Source organism: Larimichthys crocea, chromosome VII (assembly GCF_000972845.2).
Source record: "Larimichthys crocea isolate SSNF chromosome VII, L_crocea_2.0, whole genome shotgun sequence".
Taxonomy (NCBI): Eukaryota; Metazoa; Chordata; class Actinopteri; family Sciaenidae; genus Larimichthys; species Larimichthys crocea.
The window spans coordinates 17,925,496-17,944,895 of NC_040017.1; the positions used below are offsets into that span (position 1 = coordinate 17,925,496).

Genomic DNA, 19,400 nt, shown 5'->3' on the forward strand with positions numbered 1-19,400 from the left:
TGTTTGCATATTGCATGTAGTAATTACTGTATATCTTGCTTTACAACACATAATCTAAGTGTTGATAAACTAGTAAAACTAGTATCAGGCAGGATGTCTCCAAAAAAGATGATGGAGATCTAATGAGTTCAAAAATATTCTGAATCTCACTAGAAACAACAAATGACTGCTACTGACCTTGAGTCAGTGCATCCTACCCTGCAACAGGTACAGTTACTCTGCTGTGTTGCTGTGTTTTACCCCCCATGGACCACTCTGATGTGGCTCATTGGGTTCATATTTTCCATGATGCCTCCAAGCAAGCATATGTGTCTGGGGGTTAGCTTGCTAAGTTGTAAGTAACAAACTCAGATTCCTAAATAGTCATTTCTCCAGACAGGAGCAACAACAAAAACAGTCCTTTTCTAAAACGTTTGCAGGTTCATGGTCTTTGTTGCAGCCTGGATTGTTGATATAGAACTGACTGGTAAGTAGAGCTAGAAATATTGTAGCTACAATTTTAGGGGGAACCGTCCAAAGAGCCTGGAATACCAGTCCACATGACTGGGCAACGATTTCAAGCACAAATAAATTAGCTCAGGATACCGCCAGGCTACAGTGATGGACAGATTTAGCCAGAATGCATACTGTATATATCTTATTTAACAATGTCTTTTCACTGAGATACAAGTAGTCCAAAGGTATAACTACAGTTTTTTGTTGAGGTGAGGAAAGGAAACCCAACACATCTAAAACTAGTAAAACTAGTCATACCAGGCAAATGTTTTGCTGTGGGCTGTGATATAAAGATGCAAATTAACAATTGTACCAAATCAAAAGCAAATCTTCACACTTTCTGCACATCGTATGTTCAGAGAAAGAATCTGTGCATTTAAATGTTATTAGATAAAATTTTATGCTCTTTTTACAGTTGTGAACCTATAAGAACTCCTGGGCTTTGTGTGTCATGGTTTACATACCTGATTTCATGCATGTCTTTCACTAAATATGACTGTTGGTGCAGTATTTTATTCCCAGGAACAACAACAGTGTGTTTTATTTCGAAATAAGTTTCTTGGGCAGTAAAAGGCTGAAATATCAACTGCTGAGATACAAGCTAAGAAGTTAACTGTGTTAAGTTTATGTTTATAGTGTCGCACATTTGTCTAAGAGAGCATAACATACCCACAACAGACATTCCCAACCTGGCCCATCAGTTCTGCTCACATGTTCATATAAATACGTAAAGACAATATAATTTCAAAACATATGGAGTGCTGAATGTAGGCACAAAAATAAAGACACAAAATTAAAAGTGGTGTAGTAAAGTTTTAATTTGTATTTCTGAACACAATTGATACAAGCATAATGAAGAATTAAAAATTAAGTGCCCATTTAATATGTTTAACGTTTAATTAAGAATAATGTTTTTACTATAATATTGTACATTACTTGAGTAATTAGGTAATGGTCGTGTTGTTTAGTGTTTTATACATTTTATATAGTTTAAAATAGATAATAAATGTTACACATTTTGACTGTAGAGGCTATGATTTCCTAAATTTGTAGGCAGGTGCACACAATTACTCAATATACTGTCCTCTTTGTAGTTGATAAAAATGTCCCCCTATTATTACACACTGTTAATTATATAGAAATATATAAATGCAATTATTTAACTAAATACTATACAAAACAAAGTTTTATCATGAGTGGACACACATACATACACACAAAGGAGCAAAATGCGAAGCAAAACGACGACAAATAGCAGATCCTGTCTCAGGAGCCAGGAAAGAAGTAGAAGCGCTTTGTAAGAGTGCACCGGTCTTTGGTTGGCATCTGTCTTATGTTCCGAAAGGGAAGGCCTTCAAAGCGTTGCATGACCTGTGAGGTTGATACAAACAGTGCATGAAATTAAGCAACACAGAGACTAATAAAACAAGAGTGTCATCACTCCTGTATGCATGTTCACACTCAAAAGACAGTTTGCATTTGAAAAACTTACTTTTCTGAAAAGTTCTTCAATGTCATCTGCAAGTGCATACTGTGGGAATATCTCAGCAATAAACTGGATAAGAAAAGACCCTTCCTCTTTGTGTCTATATGAGACAGTATCTGCAGGAAAAACATACAGAAACAGAAAATATATTTTTTTATTAAATAAGGTATTCATTATTAACTATTAATGTTAATATTCATTGTGTTATGAGCTATAGAGGATCTGATCCTAGTCAGGGGTTTGGACACATTCCAATTTCTTCCTCATTTGTATTATTTCAAACATTGTAAATTAACACTGAAGACATCAAAACTATGAAATAACATCTGGGGAATCTGTGGTAGACAAAAAAAAGTGTACACAAAGCAAAATATGGTATATTCTGAGATCCTTCATGCTTCATGGTGGGAACCACACATACAGATGCAATTAATTCACCATTTCTGCATCTCAAAAATAATATAAATAATATATTATAATATAAATGACTAGAGTAGTCGGATAGGGCTATTTACTGTATGCCAACACTACTTCTAAACAACATAACTCATGCTCTCAAACGCATTAAGATGGCAAGAAATTCTACTTTTAACTTTTAACAAGGCACAGCTGTTAGTTTAAAACAGATGACAGAGGGAATGAAAAGTCTGCAAAGCTGTCATCAAAGCACAAGGTGTCTACTTTGAAGAAACTAAAACATAAACCATATTTTGTTTTGTTTACACGTTTGAATAAGAAGGTGTGTCTAAACATATGTATATAAGACTCATACTCATACTCATACTCATATAACTCACCGGGTGTGCTGGAGAGAAGAGAAATGAAGTCTTTTTCTCTGTGTACACAACGCAGAACATCCTCCTCAATGTCATCATCAGCAGGCAGGGGTGGACTTGGCTGTTTCACATCATCACAGAGCACGTTTGCACCATCAGAAACAATTACTGATCCTCTTTCCTCTGAAACACATGTGGCATAATTTCAATACAGTGCACAAGAGCCTCAAACACTTAGAGACAATAAACAAGATATTAGCAGACTCCTCAGTAAATTGAAATTATGTTTGGTGTGTCTTAAAGAGTGGATAAGAATCACCCCCTCTGCAGGCCTGGATGATGATGATCTTGGGTTTGTCCAGCAGTTCGGGACACTTCTCTGAGCCCAAGTGTTTGTAAATGTTGTTGATAGGGAACTTATCATCATCACCAGATGTTTCGACACCAAGGACAGCCCCCAGTTTCCCATGAGACATGAGAACCACCAGCACACTGTCTGTCTCTTTGAGTTTCCGATGTTTAGAGAAACGAATCACAGCATCATCAATTGCCTGTCAGAACACAATAATCCAGACTTCAGTTACTTTATCATAAATAAACCACACCAAAATATGTTTGTTTTTTAATTCCCTTTCCACAAAGTACCTTTGCTGTGAGGTTTGTGTGTTTCACCACCTCATATCCCAAATCTGAGAGCAGTTTCTCCATGTTCATCTCGTCTTTGTCAGCTCCATTTCTGTTGAATTTCTCATTAGTGAACTCGATGTTACTGATTAGCAGGGCCACACGATTCGACGAAGAATACTTGGTCACAGGATAAATCTGAAAAAATAATTTAAAGGTAGAAAGTAAAAAAAAAAATGACCATGTCTGCGTAACAAGGAAATATATGAACTGTAGACTTTAATAAGAAAAGTATTATTCCTACCTAAACAACACCGTTTTCTATCACAGTGAAGTAATTTGATGCGCAGGAACCAATTTAATAGTCTCAGTAAAAGTAAAACTAGATTTCTCTATTGTTTCGACTATTAAAAAACTAGCTGAGGATAAATCTATCAATTAAGATAATGTTATATAATTGATGTAACTAACTGCTTCATCTTTATCCGCAGCCTGGTCTTTTGCAAACGTGTTGTCCGACCGTTGCATCTTCCTCCGGGGTTCTGCAGCTGGAAACAGTAAAACATTTCTGTTCAAAATGATGTACTTTTTTTTTGTGTAAACATCTGTATTCATGACAATGTCCAGGTATAATACCACTTTCACTAACAAGGACCACGCCCGTACGGATGAAGTTTAAACATGTTTATTACAAGTAACATTTGGGAAGCATGGGTGATATGCTGCGGAGAGGGTTTAGGGAAGGGAGGGGGGGGTGTTAGAGGGGTCGAGGGATGGAGGGATGATGGGATGAGGGTCGGAGGATGAGGGATGTTAGGGTAAGCGATGAAGGGAGGGAGGGAGGAAGGGATGAGGGGAGGAAAGGTGAGAGGGATGAGGGATAGGGAGAAGAGGCGGGACAATCGGTAGAATGGTCCTGAGGTTGACGGGAGGGATTCTGGAGGGAACCTGGGGGGATGGAGTGGGGGAACCGTCTCTCTGCACCTCTACGGATTAGAGCCCCTGGTTCCTGTGTGAGAATGGAGATGAGAAAAGGGAAGACAAAGCGAGAAAGAGGGTTTGGGGGGGTTGTGGGGATGTGACAGCGGCGTCAAAGAAGGAGTGGACAGAAAAGGAGTGCTTAAGTACGTGGAGAACGGAAATTGAATGAGTACGAGGCGTGGCCCTTATTCCTGAACCCAGTTTATAAAAAACTCCATTTTAATTGAAATGGGATGAAGGTCTGAAAAATGTCAGCTCACCTAGAGCAGGAGCAGCACTTGGAGCAGGTTGACCAGAGGACAGACCCACTTCAGAGTAAAGTGCACCATCTCTGCGTTTAATGTGAGCAATAAACTTCCAGCTGGCGTTGTCTCCTTTCTTCTTCACTGTGTCAATGAGAGCACGTGCCTGGTCTGCTCTGGTAGGATTCTCTTCAGCTATCGATTCTTTTTCTCCATCGTTTATGATGCCATCCTCTAAAATGTCATCCAGAAGCTGTTTGATCACTGCTTTGGTCACCCTATCCACAAACTTAGTCCTCACAGAGCTAAGCTCCCCTAAAGGAAACAATATGAAGCAAAATGAAAAACACAATTCTGGATTTTGTCAACATAACAAGACATCAGGTATATTTACAAAACATTGCTGTCCTGAGAGTTATGAACAAACAGCCCAGTTTGTCAGTTTTATGACAATGTGTTTTTCCTTTAATACTTTTTTAATGGTTTATTTAGTTTAATAGGTAGAACGTTGATTTCAATGTCTAAAGAAACACAAAAACACCTAATTTGGACATGCATGTTGTTCATCTGGGCAGAAATGAAAAGATGTTTGAATGTGAAAATTCAGAAAATCATGAGAAATTTTTGCAATTTAAAATATTTTAGTAACACTTTTAAGTTGCCAGTTTATTATAGGTTACACATTAAATTTATTGCAGTGTAATACAAAAGCGCTGCAGATTTCTACTTGCATAGAGGTTGCAATCATTTTGGAGGATGTCATTTGTGATGCTGCAGCATTGAATCGCATGATACAGATTAGATGCGAATGAAGCAGATGTGAGTAAACACTCATTATACAACAGTTAGTAATTTATTGGAGAAGAGTTTCAGGAATGTGCCTTGGTACAGCTGGTTTGTGCTCTTCCTCCTCACGCAGCAAGGAAGCCAAGACAGAGCTACGCCCATGTTTTCTCTTACTTCTCTTGAACAGCAGAAAACTCTGCGTGTTTGTAATAATTTCACATCACATTATGAACTATTAGACGGTGAGTCTGTACTGAACTTAATGCATGAGTTACGGTCAGAAGAGATCTGATACCTCAGTTGGAAACTTTTACTTTTATTATACTTTGGACACATCAACCCCATAAACTCGCGTTTATAGTTTGCCATGTTCATCTGAACAGACATTAAGACGTCTATGGATAATTATGTAAAACCAAATAAATCTCTATCGACATCTTAAAACCTTAACAATGCTACATCCTCGTCTTTGTTCTACTTTGCTGTCTCTTTTACAACTAAATGAACTTACCAACGGTGCAAAACAGCGCCAACAAAGTGAAACTAACGCGTGGCACACATACGAAGAGTTACCAGCACTTTTCTCTGAGATTTTCCTCTTAAACAAATAAAGAAATCATATTTCTGACTCACATCCTGCTCACCAACTGCATGACACAAACCATCAAAAGAGGCAGCTTATATATATATTTATACATATATATATATTTTTACGCTTGCTGGCTGATGTCCATAATATACACCAGAAGTCATTGTTATTTAAAAAGTGCATGTAAACTCTTACCTGCCATTTCTCAAATCTCGTCTCACAAACTAGATTGTTGTTTGTTGTTGTTTCAACTAGAGGTCTGATAGTGATAATAGTAATGATTAAAAAAAAGCGTCCAACAGCCCGCGTTTGGGGACGGATGCGTAATGGTTGAGCTCATTAGTGGTTTCCTGCTTTTCGCCCAGTTATCTACTTTCAATCTTAAAGTTAAACAGTAACCCAAAGGGTGGAGCGTACATTATGTACTATATGTATGTAGTGCAGCCTACATGTTAGTGTGCATTGATCTTAAACCATATTTAAAGTAGCTGATACTCTGACATGAACCCCATATTGTTAAGTTTTAATCTGGGAGTGGTAACAAATGTTACCAATAAAAAAATAACTGGAAAAAAACTACTGTATTTACATTGTAATGGTTGTAATTGATATTTTAAGTCACTAATTTATAATACCCACAAAATAGTCATTAGACATTTTAGAACTTGACCTACATCCCTTAAAACCTGTTTAATAACGTCCATGTCTGCACAATGAACAGTTTGTCCTGCAAGAACATTTGCATTTGTGTCCGACACCCCATAATCACCAATGGTCACACAGCAGATGAGTCAGTTAAAACACATTAAAACATTGCATGATAATAAATGATGAACATCTCCCTTCTTTATTTTCTCTGTGCACAATGCATCAACAGCAGGGATGAGTGTGAATGACGAGATCTGCTCCTCTTGAGACCTTGAAAACAGCTAAACAAAACCATGCTTTCTCTATGCTGGGCAGTCCCATGAAAACCAACAAAGGTGTGTCAGAATAGTGCTCTATTGTCATCCAATCAAAACACATCAGTGGGTGCATCAGGAAGTACTAAGAGACGGACTACCACATTGATGGCTTTAGTCATTTCCTGGCAAATCATAACAAAAGTTATCTCTTGACACTTTCCATTTAGAGGAGGTCTAGACTGTACTCTTTATAATATTATTTACAGAAAGGTAGTAATAATAATAATAATAGTATATGTAGTGGAAGTCAAGCAGGACCACAGCAACGGGCTCAACCAATCACCGATCTAGGAAAACCTGCAAGACGAGAAAGCAGAAAACCTCCAAGGGGAAGAAGTTAAGTTAGTAACATGCTTGATGGGACATGAGTGTGGACAGATGGAGATGGAGTGTGAGTGAGCATGAGAAGAGCCCAGTGCATCACAGTCTAGTCCTATAGCATCATAACTAAGGGATGACCAACAAATGAAATACAACTCACTGTCTGTGAAACAGAAATGGGAACGGAATTTTGCACTGACATTATTTATAATATACAAAGGATGGAAAGAATGCCTTTTTCTTGTTTCTCTTACCGTCTTTCTTTTTGTAGAGTGATTTGATTATAATGAAGGCACCCTCGACACTCGGGTTCTTTTTAGTAAGTTTAGCTTTCCATTTTATTTGTTTGTTTCTGGGTTATACCTTCTGCTATGATCCCTTTTTACAGTGGAGCTGCAAGAGTCTCTGACTGAAACTGTTCTGTTGTTTGAGCAGGAGGTCATGTAGTGAATGAGAGTTCATTTTGTGGAGCATCCTGTTTTTTCACAACCAGCTGCAGGGGCTTCCAGAGCAGAGCCAGCCTTCATGATCGTGATCGGATTGTTCAGTTTAGGGCTCAGTTTACTGAAATTGTGAATCTAGAACAGTGCTTTTAATAGTCTTGTGTGTGTAAAATTTGTTTACATCAACATCATTTGCACTAGCCCCCCCAACATGCAAAACAAATAACTGCAATAACTTTAGCTTCATAACCTCCTGTGCAATAATCTCTTAACATAAACATAACCATGCAACAAATGAAATACAACTCACTGTCTGTGAAACAGAAATGGAATTTTGCACTGACATTATTTATAATATACAAAGGATGGAAAGAATGACTTTTTCTTGTTTGTTGTTCTCTTACCATCTTTCTTTTTGTAGAGTGATTTGATTATAATGAAGGTACTCTCGACACTCGGGTTCTGTTTAGTAAGTTTAGCTTTCCATTTTATTTGTTTGTTTCTGGGTTATACCTTCTGCTATGATCCCTTTTTACAGTGGAGCTGCAAGAGTCTCTGACTGAAACTGTTCTGTTGTTTGAGCAGGAGGTCATGTAGTGAACGAGAGTTCATTTTGTGGAGCATCCTGTTTTTTCACAACCAGCTGCAGGGGCTTCCAGAGCAGAGCCAGCCTTCATGATCGTGATCGGATTGTTCAGTTTAGGGCTCAGTTTACTGAAATTGTGAATCTAGAACAGTGCTTTTAATAGTCTTGTCTTGTGTGTAAAATTTGTTTACATCAACATCATTTGCACTAGCCCCCCCAACATGCAAAACAAATAACTGCAATAACTTTACCTTCATAACCTCCTGTGCAATAATCTCTTAACATAAACATGACCATGCAACAAATGAAATACAACTCACTGTCTGTGAAACAGAAATGGAGTTTTGCACTGACATTATCATAAATAAAATATAACATCATATATTACATGATATGAGATTTGGCAGTATGACTTCTGACCGCTGGGTGGCGATGAAACACAACACCCTGATCTATAACACGCCCTCAAAAACAATCAGAGAAGAAGAAGCTGACTGACAGACAAAATGGCTGTGGGACAAAGCTAGCTGCTGAGCTAAGTGTAAACATCCACCGCCTGTAGCCCGGAGCTGGAGCCACGACACGACGCTTACCCCGACGGGCTTTCTGCCACCTGCGAATGAGAGTGTATGTTGACACAAACTCACGCTGCCAGATTTATACTCACACATTTATCCAACGTGACGTTTCATTTAGCCGGTCACCTTAGCCGAGCTAGGGTTAGCTCTGCAATTAGCTTGTTGACTTCGATTATTTTATTTTATTTTTTTTAAAGTCTGAATCTAACTTTACAACTTTATAAGCAGCTTTTAGAGCGACGGGGGAAACACTGTTGTCATGGTTTTCCGACATATCTTGCTCCGACGTTGCCATGGGAACCTATTGCGCTTACTATTAGCTGATGCTAATTAACATATAGGTCAAAGCTGGAGACACACCGTCTCACCTGGTGTGTGCAGGTATCAGATTATGGACATTAGATTAACTGTGTTAGCGTTAAACTACATGATCTGGGTCTGTGTGGTGAGATTTAGACTTCAGCTCAGCGGCAAAATAAAGTTGATAGCTAACTTGAAAGTCAGATTTACTGACCTGTCTGTTAGACTCATGTCTTCCTAGATTAGATTAGATATACTTTATTCATCCCACCACAGGGAAATGTACTTGTTACAGCAGCAGAGGAAAGTGTAGCATACACCACAGGATTAGAAAAAAAGTAGAAAACACAATAAACAGACAGAAATATGTATAACCTAAACAATCAACTTCCAAAACAGACAAGTACTGAGGATAAAAGTGGCATGATATATAAAAAGAGTATTGTAATGTAAAGTCACCATAGTGTAAGAAATATTGCAAAGAAAGGTGATCATGATACAAAATAATAATATTATTGCAAGAGTAGTGACCATAATATATAAATAATATTACAAAAGTAAGTGACCATGATATAAATAATAACTGCTTAAAATAAATACATTTAAAAAAGGTTAACAGAAAGCTAATTCAAACATGTTTGGTATTAAATGGATGTTCCACAGTATAAGTGGGAGAAAGTGTAAGAAATATTGCAAAGAAAGGTGATCATGATACACATATTAATATTATTGCAAGAGTATCCTGGTTATACTCACTTTGTTTTGGGTTTTTTCTCCCTCCAGCAGTCTTCTCTACTTCTGGTGAAGGATGACGAGCCAGCGGCGTGGGATCCATCTGGACCAATCGGAGCTGCTTTGCACGAAAGGATGTGGTTTTTACGGCAACACTGCTTGGCAGGGCCTGTGCTCAAAATGCTGGCGAGAGGAAAATCAACGAGAAAAGCAAAAACAGATTCAAGAAGACTGGGCACTTGCTGAGAGGTTTGTATGTCTCTCTCTCTGTCTGTGTGTCCAGTGAACGGTTATTTCTAAAAGTCGAATTCTCTATCTTCTGTCACCGCCTCATTTTGTGCGCTCGCTCACGTCCGTCTGATAACTATTACAGCTTTTACTGTGTTTTCCCTCCCCAGGCTGCAAAGAGAGGAAGAGGAAGCGTATGCAAGCCGGCATCAGAAGACCCAATCACAGTCGAACGTCACACCCTTCAGCAAGTTTGAAGAGAGGAAAACTAAGGAGAAGTCCAGCAAAGTCCACACAGTCACAAAGTTTTTCACTCCTTCCACTAAAACACCACCAAAAAAAGGTGCACACACTTTCACTAGAGATACTCTTTATGTCATTATTTATCAAATCTTTATGTAAAAGTTTTTATTGCTGTTGTTGAGGTGAGAGATAACTGTGCCGTTATAAAGTGGTAGTGGCATTTTTATTCATTATTTGTTTTGCTGTCTGTGTTTTTGCTGAACTGGCTCTGGTGACGTGGTTTACTCGAAAACATTAAGAAACTACAACTGAGGTCACCAACACTTTTGCTTAATAATCAGGTTTTTCTTTAGTTCAACCACTTCCCTATCCTAACAACATATACATAGCGTGGTTACACAGAAGAAGAAGAAGAAGAAGATATTAGGAGAAATTCCTGTAAGTGTTTGTAGGTTTTATTTAAAGTAACATTCAGTGTCCTCCCCCAGATGCGTCTCCCTTTGATGCACAGTGCAGCCCGAGCCCCAGCTCCTCTGCAAGCCGACATTCCTCTGTGGACAGTGATCATGCAACGCGGGAGTTTATTGATTTTCTTAAGCCTCTGAAGTCTGGCAGGGAGATCTTCAAACAATGCCGGGCCTTCACTGAGGGCATGGTGTATAAACGGGTGAGTTTGAGTGGATTGTTCATTATGTTTGTGCACTTAAGGGTGAGAAATGAGCGTGTAGGAACCATTTAAGTCTTATGAATGAATAAGACCAGACAACCTGTTAACAATTTTTTTCTTAAATTCATTTTTGGTCTATGGTTGTTTTTTGTCTTTTGATGTTTTATTCCTGCCCGTCCTGATTTTATCACTCAACACTTCTCTGTTTCCAACATTAAAGTCACTGAAATAAATTATGTAAATTTGCTGTAACTCAAATTATAGAAACGGGGAGCAAACCTTGAATACTTCACTGAGACGCTGACTGTCACACAGTGTTGCCTCCGTTGAAAAAAAAAAAAATATTACAATACATCAGTCATTCATATTTGGTTTGATTCTGATCTCTGTCTTTGTGCCATTAGTGTGTTTTTAAGGTGAAATTCTTATTCTTGTTCAGGACATGGGTGCTGACGAGCTGTCAGAGTGTGTGCAGGACTTCTACCAGAACCTCTCTGACCGCCTCCTGACCCAGTTCAAAGGTACTGCTTATCTCTCATCTTTCAATAATCATCCGTAAACCGTGTCGGTAACATTACGCAGTGTATAATGTCTCTGCTCTGTTCTCAGGTTCATCGGATCACGTGGAGAGCGTTATGGATGAAGTAGAGAAGTACATGATGACTCGTCTCTACAAGGAAGTCTTCTGTCCTGAGACCACTGACGATGAGAAGAAAGACCTGGCCATTCAGAAAAGAATCAGGTTAGCAAGCAAAAGTTGTAATAATGTTAAATTTGCTTTGCCTCTGAGCACAGAGAAGCACAGTTTCAGGTACAGTGACTACGTCTGAGAGCTGCTTTCTGTTACAGAGCCTTGCATTGGGTCACCATTGAGATGCTGTGTGTTCCTGTAGACGAGGAGATCCCTGAAGTGTCTGACAGTGTAGTCAAAGCCATCACAGGTACGTCTCATTAGGTTTATTTTTCAGAAGACCACGGTAGGACATCGCCTCTTTATCTTGGCGTTAGAGATCCGGTTCGTTTTCTTCTCACGTCTCTGCATCATTTCAGACGTGATTGAAATGGACTCCAAGCGCGTCCCTAAGGACAAGCTGGGGTGCATCACTCGTTGCAGCAAGCACATCTTCAATGCCATCAAGGTCAGCAAGAAAGAGGCTGCGTCCGCGGACGACTTCCTCCCCACGCTCATCTACATTGTGCTGAAAGCAAACCCTCCGAGACTGCAGTCCAACATCCAGTATATCACCCGCTTCTGCAACCCCAGTCGGCTCATGACAGGAGAGGATGGTTACTACTTCACTAACCTGGTGAGTAAATTTTGTGTTTTATTTTTTTGAGTTTATTTACGTGTTTTATCAATAAATGTTTCTAAGTCTCCAAAGTTGTGGTAATGGGTTGGACCAAAGTTAGACTAAAGTTTTATATATCTTATCTAATATCTTAAAATCACACTCTCAGGGCTTTAAGTGGTTTGAGAGCGAGATATGCCCTTCTTCCTGAGTTCAAAAAGTTTTTAAATCTAAGTGATGACATCCATAGGTGAGACATTCTTTTAATGGCCCTCCACATCCTCTCTCCTCAGTGCTGTGCAGTGGCCTTCATCGAGAAGCTCGACGGTCAGTCTCTGAACCTGAGCGCTGAGGAGTTTGACCTCTACATGTCAGGCCAGGCATCTCCTAACTGGCCACAGGCCACTGGAGCTTCTTCCTGCTCCCCAGGCAGCGCAGCTCTTAATCAGGTCCACAAACGGCTGGACCTGCTAACAGGGCTCGGGGAAAGGCAGGAGCGGGTAATGGAGAAGGCTCGTCAGCTGGAGAGCGACCTCATCGACTGGACGGATGAAGTGGAGCAGAAGGTGCAGAGCGTTCTGGAGAGCTTTCCACCAGAGACACAAAACCCTCCTGCACCCACAGCTAGCGGGACAGCGTCTGCAGCATCATCGGCAATCGACGCCGATAACGTTGAGAATGAGCTCCTGCCACCACCACTGCAACCGCAAGTGTTTGCCGGTTGATGTGAAGAGCTCTGCTCTATTAAAAATCCTCTAGAGGCTTTACTCCACCCTCCTTCTTTCCCCTGCTGTTAAACTTTGCTGTCCGTATGCACATACAGCAACTATCCAATATGGATCATTTCAACTCCAGCCATCGCTATTTCCCTGAAACTGCACTGAACAGTGACAGAAATGTTGAATGTTTTGGCAAACATGAAGCTGTTAGCTTATCACAAAGGTAAGAAACAGCTAACCAGGCTCTGTCCAAAGTGCACCAATCAACACATAATATCTCCTTTACTTTGTACAAAGAATGAAGTATAAAAATGACAAGTAACTTGTTGTTTTGTGAGCTTTCGAGGTGCTAGTAGTTGAATTTTTGCTGCCTGTGGACAAAGCCTTGCTTTCTGTCTTTGTGGTAAGCTATGCAAACATCTCCTGGCTTCAGTTTTTTATGTAACTGACATTCATGCGAGTGGTATTGATCTTCTCATCTAACCTCTTCTGTCAAAATTTCAGTGCAGTTTCAGGATAGGCAGACATGACCCAGTCATGTCCTTTGGTTTTCCCAGGCTATCTCGGAAAACCCCCCCCCACCACTCCAACCCCTGGACTTTTGTTTCCTCCAAGTGAGATGTGCAGGGAAACCTTCCACAGTGTGGCGTCCAAGAGGCATCCTGACGAGATGCCCAGACCACAGAGTGACTCCACTCCAAGTTCTTCCCGAGCACACTTGTTGGTCATCAACAATGGCATCTTCAGTACCTCAATACTTCTTCATCCTTGTTATTGTTGTTAGATTTGTGTCGACGGGATAAATGTTTGGCTGTGATTTTTAAACATGCATTACTCGCCTCTTTTCACACAAGGTTGTTGTGATGTCTCCAGGTGTGAGGACGCAGACTTTAATGCCCAAGTAACATGTAGTAACACGAATAACAGGATTTTTTGACCAAGTAAAATGTTTTTGCAAGAGGAAATTGAGAAATCTGAAAAATCGAAACTTAACTTCCCCCACACTAAAATAACCCTCCAGCTCTTGCTCGTGATTAGTGCCGTATTTACTGTGTATTACCCAGTCCTGCGGAGAAATATCCGGAGTGAAAGAGAAGTGGGTGTGTGGCGGTGGTGCATGTGGGCGAGTGTGAGGGTGTGTTGCATGGACATATCCCATTAATGTCAGTGAATCATAAAGTCCTCCAGTTGTGTGTCTGGAAAATGTAGTCTTGTCTTTCATGCCAGACGTCCCTCTCCAGTCATAAGCTGGATGTACAGAAGTGATTTTATTTTTCTATAGAGTGGCAGGTATCAATTCTTTTGGATGCAATAGGAGATATTAATCCTGTAATATTTACAGTAGCAAAGAGCATTGCTTGAAGACATATGACATGAATTCTAACGATTGAATAGTTAAATTTTTATGTATTTGTTTGTCGTCTCCAGAGGGTGTCAAAAGCATGTCCCGACCAAAAAAAAAAAGAAAAAAAAATCTGATTCTTCTTTTTGCTCTGTTGGACATGTTGGATAAAATAAGACAAAGATGATGAACTCAAGACTTAAAAATCACTCCTAAGGCCGGTCGCTTCACTAGTGCAGAGGACACAACATAGCATAAACAGCTTAATTTATTTTGAAGCACTTTTCCTCCGTTTTGATTTTAAAGCCCTTTTATTTTTAATGAAGGAAGTCATATTCAGCTGAAAGGATAAATGGTGTTGTGAGCTGTTTGTTTGGCAGCCATGTAGCAGAGGAAATGTTTTGTTTTCCGTTAACTCACGAGTGAAGGTTTCCTTATGTTGCTAGGTTTGATTCTTTTTAAATAATTCTTATTTGCAGCAGTATAGTCGTCGTGCAGTTGGGAGTTTCACTTGAGAAAAGACTTTGAAAGCAAAATTAAACAACAGCTTGAATAATTTTCATATTGCACTGTATCCAGAAGCCATTTATCAGGTATTTTAAAGAAGTTTAAAACATCATCTTTGTAACCTTATAGGTTTGTTATTGTATCACTTGGGAGAAAGTAACTCAATACTGTCTTTTATTTAAATGTAAGTTATTGGGGCAGTATTGGTTTATTTGCATCTGTGGGTGTGTGATGATTAATAAAAAGGAATAAATGCACGTGCCCTCGTGTGCTTTTCCTGTTCATTTTGTTTCACGTGACTGTCGTGATTTTGCAACGCAGGGTTAAATAAAGAGTTGACAAGCTGAGATTTTGACTAGATAAACAGTTCTGTATCATCGCGGGGAAACATTTCATGAAACGTTTTCCCACTAAATGCTCATAAAACAGCCAATAGGCTACTACAGGTACAGGTTTATTACGTAATTTCAGATTTGCTGTGTAGTCCAAAATAAATGAATTAAATCCCTTGAGGGGAATTCAAATGTTACAGCAGCACCAGACAAAGAGTTGGGAAAGAAATTAGGAAAATTTATTCTATGTACATGATCTGTTTTTTTTTTCCTGTTATAAGATGAGATAGACTTTATTGAGATACACAGGGGAAATTTACTTGTTGCAGCAGCTTACAATACACAAGGTGGATAGAAAAATTATAAATGAGTAGGGGCACCCTGGTGGCTCAACTGTTAAAGTGGGCTGAGTCCTTCCTGGGTTCTGACTCCGGTCTGTGGTCCACAGACGCCCCCATAACATGACAACAGACGGGGAATATAAATTAAACAAAATCATTTTAGGCTATAAAGATGATTTGTGCATTGTGCTAATACCGTACATATGTGGAGAAAATGAGTCTAATGTAACTTCGACGGTCGTATAGAGATAGTCATCATGAGTCACACTAAAGCAGGGTGTCCACACTGTGTCAGCTTGTTTTGAACCATGTTCACAGTTGTGTTTAAAGGATAGTTTGTCTTAAAGCAATGCGCACATGCCCCATTTAACTGATGGAGGATAAAAATCCACAGGTTTAAAGTTAATATGAGGCTTCAACAGTCTTCTAAAGTGATTTTAGTGTGAATGTCATGAACAAACACTGTCCGTGGAAGGAGATTTTCTTTTAATAACAGGACTGTTACTCTGGAAGATACCAACTTAACTTGTCTAAGATGTACTTGTGAACCTATCCTTTAAGTATTAATGTTAATAAACTGATTCAACACAAAATACCAAATTTGCAGAACTTCCAGATGATCATCATCGTTTAGTCTTTTTTCTGCATATTGTAATTTCTGAATGGTCATAGGGATTTTTCCAAGAAGAAAAAAAAAGTTGTGTGTGTTACTTTCACTTCCCTTTGTTTTTCGCTGGTTGTTAAGTTTCCAGGATTGAGATATAGGAGGGGTCAAGGGAATTCAGTAGAAACGAAAAAATAACTGAAAAGGGTGTCATTTAAAAACAATGGAAAATGTGTGTGTGTGTGTGTGTGTGTGTGTGTGTGTGTGTGTGTGTGTGTGTGTGTGTGCGCGTGCGTGTGTGTGTGTATGCTGCTACATCAGTTTCACTATAACAAAATAAAATAATGTGTCATCATTTGCATTCACTTTTATATAACTGATGATGGTCCTTTATTCTTAATTCACCCAATGTTTCTCAAAAAAAGTATGCTTACAGTTCAAAATGAAAATTGCATCATATATGTGCTATTTTCGATGAAAAAGGATGTGCTGTGCGATGTCTTCAATACTTAAAAACTTCAGTTTCGCTTCCCCTCCTGCTCAGAAATATAAGAAACTCCCTCAGTCTCTGTTTCAAACAAACAAGGCGACCAACATGGACACAGTCATCTCTCTCCTTGGTGAGTTTTCTTCACAATATTTCACAAATCTAACATGGTGTTTGAAATATTGTTGTTTCATTTGTTTTGTGCTCTGCTTATTTTTCCCTTTTTCAGTTCTTTTTACGCTACCACAGTTTGTAGTACCTCAAGGTATGTACCAAATATTATTATTGAACAAGTTCACGTAACATAATCTTTTGTAAGCATACTGTGTAAGTATGTTCACTTGTATATCTGCTAAACAGTTTTAAGAAGCTGGCTGTTATTATTCATGATTTAAACAGTGAAAGTATACAGATGATTTAGATATTCCTCCCTATGTGTTTCTCCCCACAGGCTATGTCACCTCATTCAGAGCTGTCGCAGAGATGGTGACTGGGAATTCAAGGATCTTCTCTGGTGAGAGTATCCGGCTGAGATGCAGCATTCCTGATGACCACAGGTCCACCTGGAGTTACTTGTGGTTCAAGGAATCTGAGCAGCTTCCACAGCGTGGGGAGCACCTCGTTCTGTGGAAAGCCCACATTAAAGATTCTGGGAAATTTTACTGCAAAGGAGTCAGAGACACAGCAGTGGGAAACACATACACCCTCCTAAGTCTGCCTGTAGACATCAATGTGGATGGTAAGATCTTGTTTAGAAATAGAAATGTCCTTTAATTTCTGTTTCTACTATACAGAACCCTCTTTCAAGCATTTCTTATGTGTTGTTTTATTAGTGTGAATATCAATTTGAGATCTTATTTTGAGGTAACTTTCTTCTCCGCAATCTTTATTCAGGAGGGTGGGCTATCCTGAAAGCCCCATCTCATCCCGTCCTTGTTGGAGACACGTTGAAGGTCACGTGTCTCGTCCGTGCTACACCTGAACTTCGTCAGGTTATTCTGTACAAAGATGGCATTGAAGTTATGAGACGAGACGGAGACAAGACGGACCCAAATTTCTTCCTCACCAACTTGACTCCCAAGGACGAAGGAATGTATTCTTGTAGGGCTTCCTGGAACGTGCAGAGACGCACACTATCTGTAATTTCATCCAACACTCCAGTGCAGGTCTTAGGTGAGTTTACTGTATTGCATATGCTGAGTTTGGGTCATCACATTTCAAAAGAATAGTTAATTTGCGAAATGCACTTAATTGAGTTAATTTCAGATGATTACACACTAATGAAAATGTATTATTTATTTATTTATTTATTTAATTATTTATTATATTAGTTTATTTATTAATTTAGTTTTCTCCCCTGCTGTTCTATCTCAGAGGTCCTGTCACAGCCAGTTTTGGAGATTGTTACCACCGGTGAACTGATCCCAGAAAACAAGATGAAGCTTGTCTGCCACGTCCAATACAACGCCCCTGCTCCTGCCCCTCCAAGAAGCTACTATTTCTATAAGAATGGCAATCGACTAGGAACAGCAAAATCTGACAACAGTGATGTGGTCAAACAGAGTCCAGGCCGGTACAGCTGCAAGGTCAAGGTGCCTTTGTTGGGCCTCCTCAGGTGGAGTGAGCCTAAAAGCTTTGGACAAGTGACAGGTATCTAGATGTAAATGTAATCTGCTGTGAGTGTTCAGCTAAAACTTTAGATTCTTCCTAAGTTATAAAAATTGTGAAATGCACAGCACTTTCAAAACGTTTGAGGTCACCTTGTCTCTGACCCAATAGAACCACAGACGAGAACCCCTCAAATTTTGGTGGCCAGAGGTACATCTCCTCGTTCCACAGACCCAATTGGACCACAAACAACAAAACCTCCAATTCATCCCACAACCCTGAGACCTTTAGCTCCATCTATCCCATCTCTGCCTCCTGCAGCTGAGCCAACAATAACCTGGCCTTCTCCTCCCCAAACCACTGAAACTCCTGCTTCTATTCAGTCTACTGAGGTGAGCATCCAATTATCAGATCCTACACTGAAACCTTCAATCCCAGCAACTGTCCACGAATCTGAGGAATCTGGTGATATGTCTGGAGGATCTGGTGATATGTCTGGAGGATCTGGTGATATGTCTGGAGGATCTGGTGATATGTCTGGAGGATCTGGTGACTGGCCTGGGGACTTTGATAACATGTCTTTGAACTCTACTTCAATTTAGCATAATATGTTACAGAGACAAATGATACTAAACCAGAGTTATAACATACAACTGCCACATCTTTAACTATCAATCGTAGTTACAGCATACACATTTTATATGATTGTCTAATATTCATGTTATAGATTACCAAGTATGAACTTCATGTTCTTATCTTTACAAAACTAACTGGATCAGTAGTGTTGGTGATAATAACTAATGCCATTTGGTTAAAGCAAATAAAGTATTCCATGTATGATACGTACTACTGGATTTTATTTTTTAATGAACACAATCTCTTTTTACAACCCTATTGTAAGCAGTACTGCTTACATAATAGAAGTGGTGATATAATAGCATAGAGAGTGGATTTACAGTAAGTTATAGGTCACAGTGATATTCTGTATACTTAACACATAGCATCATATATTTCTATGTCTCAATTTTTTGCAATTAGATATAGATAGACATGGCCATCAGGGATAGTGTAGATGAACTGGAAGTAAAGGTCAGAGTGTGACAAAGATGAAGAAAGAAGACATGGGGAA

The 19,400-nt window shown here is 39.3% G+C and overlaps 3 protein-coding genes across 4 annotated transcripts; 2 read left to right on the forward strand and 1 right to left on the reverse strand.

Moving 5' to 3' along the window:
- Positions 1–1,288: 1,288 nt before the first annotated feature.
- Positions 1,289–10,183, reverse strand: LOC104924732 (caspase-1). Of its 2 annotated transcripts, none has more exons than XM_010738179.3 (8): positions 9,929–10,183; positions 4,623–4,919; positions 3,853–3,929; positions 3,403–3,579; positions 3,077–3,308; positions 2,779–2,940; positions 1,988–2,097; positions 1,289–1,866 (listed from the first exon to the last, which is right to left on the reverse strand). In XM_010738179.3, the coding sequence occupies exons 1-8, from the start codon at positions 10,005–10,007 to the stop codon at positions 1,762–1,764; spliced, it is 1,239 nt and encodes a 412-aa protein (XP_010736481.3). In that variant the 5' UTR covers positions 10,008–10,183; the 3' UTR covers positions 1,289–1,761. The 2 variants fall into 2 exon arrangements, with proteins under 2 accessions (XP_010736481.3, XP_010736482.3); XM_010738180.3 differs by lacking the exon at positions 9,929–10,183 and adding an exon at positions 6,175–6,373.
- rabgef1l (RAB guanine nucleotide exchange factor (GEF) 1, like) lies at positions 9,962–15,161 on the forward strand. Its single transcript, XM_027279935.1, has 8 exons — positions 9,962–10,153; positions 10,303–10,475; positions 10,864–11,042; positions 11,482–11,563; positions 11,652–11,784; positions 11,892–11,983; positions 12,093–12,349; positions 12,625–15,161. The coding sequence occupies exons 1-8, from the start codon at positions 9,981–9,983 to the stop codon at positions 13,054–13,056; spliced, it is 1,521 nt and encodes a 506-aa protein (XP_027135736.1). The 5' UTR covers positions 9,962–9,980; the 3' UTR covers positions 13,057–15,161.
- A 1,530-nt stretch (positions 15,162–16,691) lies between these two features.
- Positions 16,692–19,117, forward strand: LOC104924733 (Fc receptor-like A). The gene is made up of 6 exons (XM_010738182.3): positions 16,692–16,796; positions 16,893–16,928; positions 17,115–17,402; positions 17,558–17,836; positions 18,038–18,313; positions 18,443–19,117. The coding sequence occupies exons 1-6, from the start codon at positions 16,772–16,774 to the stop codon at positions 18,871–18,873; spliced, it is 1,335 nt and encodes a 444-aa protein (XP_010736484.3). The 5' UTR covers positions 16,692–16,771; the 3' UTR covers positions 18,874–19,117.
- Positions 19,118–19,400: the final 283 nt, after the last annotated feature.

Bases quoted from the DNA above. Each gene is read 5' to 3' on its own strand.
- rabgef1l (XM_027279935.1), top strand. From the start codon at position 9,981: ATGACGAGCCAGCGGCGTGGGATCCATCTGGACCAATCGGAGCTGCTT. The intron at 10,154-10,302 runs GTTTGTATGTCT...TTCCCTCCCCAG, and splicing joins GACTGGGCACTTGCTGAGAG to GCTGCAAAGAGAGGAAGAGG. The intron at 12,350-12,624 runs GTGAGTAAATTT...CTCTCTCCTCAG, and splicing joins GTTACTACTTCACTAACCTG to TGCTGTGCAGTGGCCTTCAT.
- LOC104924732 (XM_010738179.3), bottom strand. From the start codon at position 10,007: ATGGATCCCACGCCGCTGGCTCGTCATCCTTCACCAGAAGTAGAGAAG. The intron at 3,930-4,622 runs GTGAGCTGACAT...TACTGTTTCCAG, and splicing joins AAGTGCTGCTCCTGCTCTAG to CTGCAGAACCCCGGAGGAAG. The intron at 3,580-3,852 runs GTTAGTTACATC...TTATTTTTTCAG, and splicing joins CTGCGGATAAAGATGAAGCA to ATTTATCCTGTGACCAAGTA.
- LOC104924733 (XM_010738182.3), top strand. From the start codon at position 16,772: ATGGACACAGTCATCTCTCTCCTTG. The intron at 16,929-17,114 runs GTATGTACCAAA...TTCTCCCCACAG, and splicing joins ACAGTTTGTAGTACCTCAAG to GCTATGTCACCTCATTCAGA. The intron at 17,837-18,037 runs GTGAGTTTACTG...GTTCTATCTCAG, and splicing joins CACTCCAGTGCAGGTCTTAG to AGGTCCTGTCACAGCCAGTT.